We start from the raw sequence: 11,757 nt of genomic DNA, 5'->3' as shown, positions 1-11,757 counted from the left end.
GAGCAGGTGTGTATGTGTCAACACTTGTCACCAGGAAAATATCAAGAAGCTTCCATGTTGAAGTTGCTGACTTTCACGGTGCTGGAACAATGTTTTGTTTTCACGCTGTGCAGAAACGTGTACTTTTAACAAGACAGCAGGGTTATCAAATATGACAGCACATCTTCTCTTTTCTATTATTCTATTTGTTTTGTTCGTTTTGCAGGAAGTCCTTTAAACCTGACTTGCCGAGCGTTTTTCGGCTACAGCGGCGACGTCAGCCCACACATCTACTGGATGAAGGGGGAAAAGTTCATCGAGGACTTGGATGAAGAGCGAATCCAGGAGAGCGACATCAAGTAAGAAGCGCGCACAGCTTAGGTCCGAGCCATTTCAATGAATGCAGCAGTAATGAGGAATTAATGGCAGCATTGGATTAATTCACAGCAAAGTATTAAATGACGATATCAATGGCTTTGCATGTCTTAGTTCATTAACTCTGCATCAACTAAACAAAGTCCTTTAAAGAGATTTTCACTTTCTCAACAAAACAAGCATCACGCAGGGACCTGAAACTTCTTTTGCGTTATGAGTCATTTATTTTGTCACTTTTATTTGAGTTATAATTCCTTCCTTTGAATGCAGTCAGGCAGAAAAAGGTGCATAAACAACAGAGTCACATCCATCAGTCATCCTGCAGGTAAAGCTTTAAAAAAAAGTGAGCATTGATTTTGCTTACAGGCAGCAAAATTTATTAGCGCAAGGACTTTTAATCTCAAATTTCTCTGACTAAATGAGCACAATGATAGTGTGACCTACTGCCACAAAAGCCCTGAAACATAAACCGTGGCGTAAACATTGCTAAATTGAATGCAGGTGAAAATCTATTCTGTTATGTTTTCCTTTGAAACCTTGATTAAAGTCTAACCACAGAAGAAAAGGGTTTTAATGAACACAGAAGCAGTTTAAGCATGTAACTGCTTCGGAGTCTGCACATTAGGGTGACACCTACTAAAGCTGACTTTAAATCTTCTGTCTGAGGGTTTTAAAAACACAAGCAGTGTGTAATATCAGTGATTTTCAGAAGTTTTATCGTCAGCCTGTCGTATAAAATGCACCTCCTGATCAACACAGACAGACTTTGTTGAGTCATTTGCTCGATGTGTCTCCTCCTCTCATGTCTTCATTGCCTCCATGTGCTCTGTGATGGTTTGTTTTTGTTTGTTTTATGTATTGAGCTGTAACCGTTTCATAAGATGCTATGCTTTGTTAAACCACTGTCGTAGTGTAGTGTCAATAACTTTCATGGAACTGATGAAGCTAACGCCCCCTACAGAAAAACCAAATGAACGTCACATATTAAAAACTACATGCGTTAAGTGGTACGCCAACATCCCCCATCGTTGAGGGATTTGATAGTGAATGTTCGTAGTTTTTTTAGATATATGTTTTTCTGAACTGGATTTGAACAGGGAATGCAAATAAACATTTTAGTTTTTGGTGCAAGATATTCAAGTGGTGTCAATGTATATCAGGGCTATTCAACTAAACTGCTCAGGGGGCACAGTTACTGCAGCCAAGAGCTCAGAGGCTGGACATCCAGCTGTTATTGTCATTATTGTTTTATGGTTTAAAATCTAGTTTCATTTCAAAATTAACCCATTGTGGGCCGAACTGAGTTCATAGTTCAGCCTGATTTGGCCCCCAGGCCACCAGTTGAATAGCCCTGGTGTATAGGAATAGAGGTAGTTTTATTTTTTTTAATTGATTTATTGATTGTCTGAGGCAGCACACAATAACAGATCCTGGTGAGAGGACGACCAGGCGCAATGGCAGAGCCAGGGGATGGCTAGTGGTGGCCTTGGCCACCATGAATTAACCTTTGGCCACCCCAAGGGACACCCCAATCATTTGAGAAAACTAAAATAAAACCTAGAAAGTATAGTTTCCTCAAATGATGGGGTGGCAGGTTTATGTATAAATGGTGGTAGCTTTCTTGGGTTCTGATTGTAGATAATAAACTTTTTCACAACTAGATATACCGGCACGCCTAAATAAAAGTTGGTACCTCATCTTGTTTTTTTAAGTTTTCATGCTCACACCATAGACAGATATTTATGGTGGCAGCCATCTTGGATTTTGATGTGGCAACCCAATTATAGTGACCGTCTGTACCCACACGCCTAAATAGAAGTCAGTAATTCATTTAGTTAACAAATTATGTGCACAACATGGACATCTGCACGGTTCACAGAGAGTATTTCCAATTTTCCCTCTTCGCTCCATGGGGGACAAAAACATGTGCAAATTAAATTGTTTTCACATGTGTTATGCACATGGTCCCCTTGTGACATGGAACATTTCTAACATGTGCATGTGGTCACATGGCTTTCTACCAGTGCAAACAGTGGATTCATGTGGTTCTTCTGTAAGGGATGCCGCTTTAACATTTACTGGGTTCGTTCTTATTTTGGTGCATCAGTGCATGACAACAGACGCCATTTTGGTCTCAGCACCGAAACAGTCTTGTTCAGTTTGTTTCAGCCATATGGTGCTGCTGGATCCGATCCAGATCACCACTTTGAAATGGTGTGCTGCTCTTTCTGCTGTACTGCTACATGCATTAACATGTAACTGATGTGAACATAATCATGACCGGTTGTGCACTGACACACATCTTTATCACTGAAAAACTGTACATTAGTATCAAGCTGGACAATAAGAGATGGCACAGCCACTGGGAATGCACTTGCCCATATATTTAAGAAATCTCCAGGGAAGATTTAGTTTTAAGTGTAAACGTGGATGTTGTGTATGTTGACTGTTATCCATCTAAACATTTTTTTAGACTAGCAGAATCAGGTTTTTCTGACAGCTGTTATCTTGTTTTTCCAGTCAAAATTAAATAAAAATAAAAGGCTAAATAAAAGCTTAAAGCATCAATAAATTCTAAAAAATATATATATATATATCTTAAAGCTAATTCAGTTGAGCATCTGGGATGCAACGAATCAGAGGCCAAAATCCACCGGAGATTAAAAAAATAATTTAAAAATGTGTTTCAGTGTGAGACTCTGCAGGACAGTCTTACACCTCTGGTTTTGTTTGAATGCTTCCAGTCTGTCTTTGTTTGTTTGTTTGTTTTTATATATTTATTTTGTGTGAGCGTACAATCTTGCTTAAAACACTAGGCCACGAAAAGTCGAGTGGGAATGACTTAAAAAGGTTAATATAATCCTGAAGTCTTGATTTTGCTCAGAGTGCATTAAACAGCTAAATCAATATGGCGTCACGAGAGTAATGGTTAACTGTAATTTGATTGTCTGTATTCAGATCTGTGACACAGGACTTCATGGCATCAAAATGAGAAAAAAATACTAATCAATTTTAGTCTGGATACATGCTGAATACTTTCTGATGCTGGGAAGGAGCTCTCGTCTTTGTTGCTCTTACAGATGTGTTATATAGATAAACCTTATCGGTCTTGTATGTTTTGAAGAGTAAAAATGCTCATCTTCTCCTCACAAAGAACAAACTCCATGACAAGCACTTTTCTGCTTATCTGCACCAGAACAGGATGCATGTTTGCTATTTTACCCTCACCTTCTTACCTGCAGTGTCCTGCAGCTCCAAAGATAATACTGATACTGCACTGGAAAGAAAAAAAAAAGTCATTTGGTTTTATTTTAAATGTCTGTAACATTTCCCCCCCCAATAAATGTCACATTCAGTCATTTAAAACAAGCATGCCTGACCCTCCTAGTGCTGTAAGATAGTTAAATGTGCACACCCTGGTCCATGTGCACATCTCCCATTAGGGCTGGTTGTAGAGGATGCAGCTCTGTGGAGACAGCCCTGTCAGATTGTTAACAACTGCCATTTTTTACACCACCAGCACGATTGCTCTCGCTCTGCATCCACCTATAGCAGCATGCAGATGGGCCATAAGCATTTGTGGAGGAGGAGAAAGGCAGGGAGAAAAAAAAGAGGAAAGAAATACATTACAAGTCACCAAGGAGTGAAGTATGTAAAACACATCTGTGATAATGAGTTTTCCCGTGCACTGATATAAACATGCAACAGAAACAAATGTCAGTTTAAACAGCCCGTTTGCTTTCTCTCTTCCTCTGACAACAGGATTCCATCCTCGCTTAAAGGGTGAGGGCTGATCTCTTCAATAATTCATATCCATACTTCATGCAGCAGATCAATAATATATTCGATCATTCAGCCTCCGTTGTAGCTGCTGATACCCAAGGCTTTTCTGACACCCTGCTTTGTTTTAGCTTCCATGAACACAGCCGGAGATACGGCAAATTAAAAGGACAACAAAAAATAAAGAATAGGACACAAACTAATCTGTACTTCTTTTTTTTTTGTTCAATAACTCTCTTTATTATTAAACCCTGCGTGTTTGTGAGAGTTAACTTTCACTATCGCCCACGCATGTTTAGAGCTTTATTGCTAATGTGTCAAAAGCAAAAGTTGAGCTCAGAGAGAGGAGCAGTCATACCTTCAGCTCTGAGTTTCTGCAGGCATTTATTTATCCAACTCTGAGCCCATATTGATTTTGGAGGAGTTCATTTCTATGGTAACCTGAGCCCATAAATTCTCATTTGTGCCACCGGGACAAGGCTGCCTTCGCTATCCCTGCATGGATGGCTGGACATTAGCGTAGCATGCAGAGATTAATAAATTAGCAAAACAAATCTGGGCTCAGCATAATGAAGTAGGTGATCGATATGTTATTGACCCAGTTCACTTGGTGTTTTGCAAGTGTACGTTGAGGTGTGAAAGGATAGAATAAATTGATCAGTAAATGAGCAAACGCAGAGGTTTTGCCAGTGATGTACGCTGAAAATACAGTCATGGAAGAACATTCTTTCAATTCTAGGGTTTTACCAGGTCCTTAAATTATTCAAATCTAACTTGAAATGTACAAAACACACGACTAAATATATAATTTATGAAACAAAAACAAAGCAAAAGTGGAAAAGATGTTTGTGTGAAAAACCATGTCCACCCTTAATGCTTCCACAAGATTTCAGAGGGAAATCCAACAAAGTTCAGTCAGGTCATCTGGACGGTTTCTTTTCTTTTCTCTTTTTTTTTTTGATGTTTCATCCTTCATCCCAAGGACTTCATCAGTCCAAGGAGCCACAACAAACTCAGTCCGACAAGAAGCATACTCACATAGTAGGCCAACCAGTTTGCTGTTAATAAGATGGTTTCTGGAGTCCGCCCTCTCCCCCGTCGACTCCTCTGAGGCAGCCACAGCCAAAGTGGTTCAAAACATCAAAGTTCATGCTCAACAATCCAGGTTAAAAAAATCCAACCACGTTCAGTCAGGTCATCTGGATGGTTTCTTTTTTTCTTGTTGAGATGTTTCATCCTCATCCAAAGGACTTCATCAGTCTGAGGAGCCACAACAAACTCGGTCCAACAAGTAGCATACTCACATAGTGGAACAACCAGCTTTCTGGTGATAAGATTATTTCTGAGCATGAACTTGGATGTTTTGAACCACTTTGATTATGGCTGCCTCAGAGGAGTCGATGGGGGAGAGGGCAGGTCCCAGAAACCATCTTACCACCAGCAAACTGGTTGGCCCACTATGTGAGTATGCTTCTTGTCGGACTGAGTTTGTTGTGGCTTCTCGGACTGATGAAGTCTTTTGGATGAAAGACTAAACGTTTCAACAAAAAAATAAGAAAATGTCCAGAGGACCGGACTTGACTTTGTTGGATTTTTTTTACCTGGATTATTGAGCATGAACTTTTCAGAGGAAAAGTAGCAGCTTGGTGTATCTGATCAAATGCACTTGATTAACTGATTATTGACAGGCGTGACCGCCTCTATAAAAGCCAAAGTTTTGGTGGTTTGTGGGTCTGGAGGATACAGCTCTTTACTGACCCAGTGCTCAGGTGAAACATTTTCAGCATTGATTTTAATGAAGCTAAAGTTGCCGTCTTAAAATCTAGGTACTTAAAAAGTTATTTTCAAACTATATCAATGACAGCATTTTACTGTGAGTCAGATTATTCACAAGTGGAATATATTTAAGACAGTCTGTCCATTAGTGAAATTCACAGCAAATTCACCCAAGACAAGATTGTGCCATCTTCATAGAAATTGCCAGCAAACAACAAGAGGTCCTTCTCAGACTCTCTGTCTAGAAGAAAGTTAAAGTTTATGACGGTCCATTAAAAAAAAAGGTATAGTTTACTTGGACGGGTTGCCAGAAGAAAGTCTTGTTTCTCTTACAAGGATAAGGCAGAATGATAGGTTTGAGATGTTGCGTTTAATGACCCACAAGACTTCTGTAAAAATGTCTTTTGCATAATAAGACCATAATAGAGATGTTTGATAGAACACAGAGCAACGTTTGGTCAAATCAAATAGCAAATCAGCACAAACACCAACTGTGAAGGGGTGATGGTTTGGGTTTGTTTTGCAGCCACAGGATCTGGACTCTTCTCACTCAACGAGTCGACCATGAACTCCTCTGAAAACCAAAATGTTTTAGAACTGATTGTGAGCCGATCTGTGTAAATCTCGGCTGGGGCCTTTCTGGAAGGAGTTTGCATGTTCTCTCCGTGCATGCATGGGTTTTGTACTCTGGTTTCCTCCCACAGACCAAAAACAAGCATGTTAGACTGATTAGTAACTCTAAATTGTCCATAAGTGTGTGAGAGAGAGAGAAAGGTTGTTTGTCTCTATGTGTCCCTGTGATGAGACCTGTCCGGGGTGTCCCCGCTTCTCTCACAGTGACTGCTGGACATGGGCACCCCGTGACCTGAAAATAAAAAGCGCGTAAAGATCAAATGGATTTAGGGACTATCTGTCTGAGAACTGAATCATGCAATGGGTCAACAATTCTAAACAGCAAATGACTTTTAAATTAAAATAAATCTAGATGCTGCAATGGTTCAGTCCAAGTCTTTACCTAAACCTAATTTAAATGCTGTGATGGGAATTAGACTTTGAGAGAGAAGTGCAGAAACAAAGTCTGCAAACTGCAATGAACGGAAGCACAGCTGGGAGAAACTGTGTGCCACAATTCTACCACAATCATGTAAGACTGATGAAGTCCTGCAAAAACCTCTACTTCAACTTATTGCTGCTTCATGGGACTCTACAAGCTGTTAAATCATGGGTGTGCAGTAGTCCCTCATTTATCACGGGGGATCCGTATCCTGAAGACCCACGATAAGTGATAAACCGCGACGTAGGACTAGTAGTACAAGTAGTACAAGTAGTACAAGTAGTAAGTAGTAGTTTATTTTAGTATTTATGTATAGCAATATTAAGGTGTTTTAAACTCTTCCCACACTCTTGCAATTCTCTAAACAATGTTTCTAAACTATAAACGATCTAAAAGAGCACAGAATGTCATGATTTCCCTCTCTCTGCCTTCACTGCTCTCAGCCACCTGCAAACACTCTTGACCACGCCCACTTCTCCGCTCTGCACGCAGATCAGGTGATCAGCTGTTCAGCTGCAGGAGGAAATGTATCCTGCAGTAAGGGCTGCACAAAGGTGCAGCAGGTGCTAAATAATTTAAAATAATTAATTTTAAATGAAAATTCCATGCCGATCCTGCGGCTCATCCATCAATCAGCCAATTGTGTGTCATGTCCAGTCTTATTTTGAAAAACCGCGACAGAGCGAATCCGCGATAAACGAACCACGAAGTAGCGAGGGACCATTATACTTATTCAATTTGTTTTTGTTTAACAAATAATGACACAGCAGAATCTGTTGAGTATTTTTGTCCACCTCAGGTTGGATGTGAATCATTTTCAAACCTGATAAAGACCAGATCATTAATTTACCTTATACTGTATGTAGAACCTTGGAATTGAAAAATAATTAACTTTATTGTCCCCATGACACAGAGAAACGTGCCTGCAGTAGTTATAGACTGACAACAAGTTTATCACTATACCTCTTTGAGGCTCAGGTGGTCATTTTCCTCCAAGTTTTCTAGGGCAGCAAGCTGTTTGGGCTCGCATCATGTGATTATGGGAAATGAGAGGCTTCAAAGTACGCATCGCTCCCCGGAGAGACATGAATTATTCTCATTTCCCAGCGCCCGTCCCGCTGCACAACAACTTCAGTATCAACAGCACTGCTGTGATACACTTTCAATTACTGATGCCAAATCTCTCCAATGAGCCATCCTTACGTGCAGTTTATCGACTTGAAGGCGAGAGAAGTGAGTTGCTTGAGAGTCATTATCCCCCTACACACTCAAGCAAACACTCTGCCCTCATCCCACACCCGCTTCTCATCGCAGCAAATGATACACTCACACAAAAACGCTGCGGAGATCTTTTCCTCATTGGCGCTTTGTTTCTTTCATGGCATCGTTTGTGCTGAGGGTGCTGTAAAAGTAGGCTAAGTAGTGAGTCGGAGGTATGAAGGAACATCCTTTCCCTGTTCTCTACTCTATCAGGCTCAACCAGCCCAGCGGGGGGGACACTCATTTACTTTATGGAATATTACTTTCTCTCCATCTTGCCGTTACCATGGCAGCCGCTATAAAAAGATTTTCTTCTCATAGCCATTATTTGATCCCCCGCTCCTCACATACACATGCAGAAGCTGAGGAAGATCCTTTTATTGATTTTCATTGCTCATATGTTTTGAGTGCAGAGAGAGAAATGAGGACTTCATAAAAAATGTTAATGTAGAACAGAGACATTGTTTTTAGGCATTTTGAGTTACTACTAATTTTGTAACAGTCCAAACTAATACACTCTGTATGATCCACCAGTACCTGCAGTGGTGCAAGTCACTGGAAGCCAATTACCATTTTTTTCAGAAAAACTACATTAAAGCAAACATTGTTGAGTTTTGTTTGTTTTACAGGCTTGTCAAGGAGCATCTTGGTGAACAAGAAGTGGCGATTTCCTTGACGATTGACTCTTTGGAGGAGGAGGACTTGGGAAATTATTCGTGCCATGTGGAAAATAGTAACGGCCGTCGCCAGGCCACCATCCAGGTCTTCAGGAGGGGTAAGAACTTATAGACATTTCCCATTGCAATCGCTTTTCTGCATTTTAATCTTTAAAATAAGTTTTGTAATTTCAATAAACATTCTGTTTCTCACTGCCGGGCTGCATCAGATATTGCTTGTTAATTTATTTTCTTTCTTTTGAAGCTAAACTACAAAGTATAATCAAATATACGAAACATTTGACAAATTTTGAAAAATGCCAATGCAGCTTCAAATCAAAAATTCAAAATGCATCAACTTTCTTCTGTAAAACCTAATAGTAATTTGGAACTTTTTTGCAATAAATAAATTTGATGTTTCAACTCTAAAAAAAAATAATAACAAAAATAAATGGAGAACCCAAATCAAAAGAAAAGTTCATTCTGCTGTCAGTGGCTCATTGATGTTACGTCAGAAACCATATCCCTGTGTCTCTCACTCCCTGAGCACTATTAAAAGAAGCAGACAGGAACATAAAGTAAATTTTAAACAGTCACTCTACAAAATCAATAGTTGCACTGAAAATATACATGAACTATATATGTCAAAGGGACATACTATACAATACAAAACAACTTTATTTATAAAGCACTAAAAACAACACCGTTGGCAAAGTTGGTACTTTTCAAAATTACAAAATACAAAATTGTTACTTTTCTTTTTTTAGCCATCCTATTTGTTAAAAAAATAAAAATTATGTATGCCTTTTTAAATTTGTATAACTGTCTATTGCTGTCGCTGTTGTCAATGGGATTTACCTGTCTAAATAAAGGTTGAATGAAAAAAGTGCTGCACACGAACACATACAACCATAAAAACCATAAAATCAACAGATACTGTATGAGTAATGCCATCCATTCATCCATCCATTATCTTCCACTTGTTCCAAAGTCGAGTCACGGGAGCAGCAGCTTGAGCAGGGAGGTCCGGACATATCTCTCCACAACCACCTCTTCCAGCTCTTCTGGGAGGACTCCAAGGTGTTCCCAGGCCAACTGAGAGACGTAGTCACTCCAGCGTGAGGGTTTAAGAAAAAAATTTCTTAAACCTAATCTATAATTGTGTAAAAATGGTTAACAATTTTGAAGTCCTGTCTGGCCTTATAAAGTTCATCTTTACTTGGCTGGGCTTTCTCACTCTGTTTAGCCTAAATGCCATTTTTGTCTATGATGAAATTATGAATATAATAATTTATTTTTGTTTGTTTTACTAATTTTGTCTATGCTGTATGATGTTCTGGTTGTAGATTTAACAGCATGCGATTCCCTACAGAGCTGCACGTGTTGATGTCTATTTTTGTTTTTTCTAAAATTGCACGGGGAGTAGCGAACCAAAAATTGGAACGGAAATAGAATAGTAACCAGATAGGAAAAATCAAATCTAGCAGCATAATTTAATCAGATGGAAATATTTTAGATATGTTGTGAATTATGTTTTACCCAAACTTCAAGATTCTATTTGATTGTGTTTGATCTTATCTGCACCACCAGCTTTGGAGCCTTTTTGTCTCTCTTGCTCCACTTCTCTGAAGCTCATTTTATGCACTAGCTGTCACCCCAGTAGAGAAGTAATTTGATGGCTGTTTAAACAGCAAATTGGTCTTCAGCTTTTCCCACCAGGCCAATACATCCCGCATACAATTACATTTTAAGGCCTTATATGTCTGTTTCCCCACTTTAATCTCTGTCTCTGTGATCGTCCTTTTGTGGACAGCCCAGTTCCATTTGAGTGGTCTTTGCAGACTGCAGACAGCTTCATTTAACTCCCTTTGTCAAAGGAGAGGGATACTAAGTCGAGCTCACTCTGTCTGTCTCATCCACATCTGATGTTTATTTCATGTTTCTCTTCAAAGTGTGGATCACTCATAGGCCCTGCAGCAACTCTAATGTCAGTGGAGATGCCTTTCCTTGTATCTCAAAGGGAAGAAATGTGACGGAGAGCATTGGTCAGTGAGATATAAACAACTTACAGAAGAGAGATGATTACTAATAATCATCTAGAAGCATTAAGGTTAGAGTACGCTGCCAATTGAAGGCTAAAAAAAAACAATGCTGTTTTTCCAACAAACTGTGTTTCATTGATCTTCTTTGAAAGAAGCATTAAAGGTAACATACCACTGAACAGGAAATTACTGTCATGAGATCAGTCACCAGTTTGGATTGTGGAACATTTTCCAACAAATGTTTTCAGTCCTTGAGATTTATTGCTCTTTGAAAACTTAAAATTACTACATGGATTGGAAAAAATGGAAAGTAAAACCAATGTTGTTTTTTTTTGTTTGTTTTTGTTTTTTGTTATTATTTAAACCTTTATTTTACCAGGAAAGAAATTCACTGAGATAATTAATCTCTTTTGCAAAGATGTCCAGGGCAATATGCAAGGTGCAAACAAGCCATTACAAATACACAGCAACTGTCTTAATAACAGTAACAGTAATGTTAAAATATTTACAGCAAAATTTCCAGTAATAAGACATAAAATACAATGCAAGTTTAAAAAATATCATAATTTAAGACAATTAAACATTACAGGTGCAAGATGTGACTAAAGCCTCTGAAAATTATTGTTTAAAACTAGATAACGGAATGAAAGACTCCAACCTCAACTTAAATAGTTAATTAATTAATTCCTATGTGCAAATTTTTATTGCCTAGTTTAGTTTTTCAGAATTAAACATGTATGTTAGTTCTAATTTTGGCTTAAACTTATTTTTTGCTTTACATTATTATCTATTCTAGTTATATGATTTGCATTGTTAAAAAAACACATGTATATAT

The 11,757-nt window shown here is 38.8% G+C and overlaps 1 protein-coding gene across 1 annotated transcript in view; it reads left to right on the top strand.

Annotated features, from left to right (window-relative positions):
- Positions 1-201: 201 nt before the first annotated feature.
- LOC119419680 (interleukin-1 receptor accessory protein-like 1-B) overlaps positions 202-11,757 on the top strand; it is a 23,639-nt gene continuing 12,083 nt past the window's right edge. Inside the window, exons 1-2 of the mRNA XM_037687047.1 lie at positions 202-338; positions 8,854-8,999. Of these exons, the coding sequence (XP_037542975.1) occupies positions 277-338; positions 8,854-8,999 (208 nt within the window). The 5' untranslated portion in view covers positions 202-276. The remainder of the gene's footprint in view (positions 339-8,853; positions 9,000-11,757) is intronic.

Source organism: Nematolebias whitei, chromosome 13 (genome assembly GCF_014905685.2).
Source record: "Nematolebias whitei isolate Nwh7 chromosome 13, NemWhi1, whole genome shotgun sequence".
Taxonomy (NCBI): Eukaryota; Metazoa; Chordata; class Actinopteri; order Cyprinodontiformes; family Rivulidae; genus Nematolebias; species Nematolebias whitei.
This window is presented reverse-complemented; position numbering and strand designations above follow the sequence as displayed.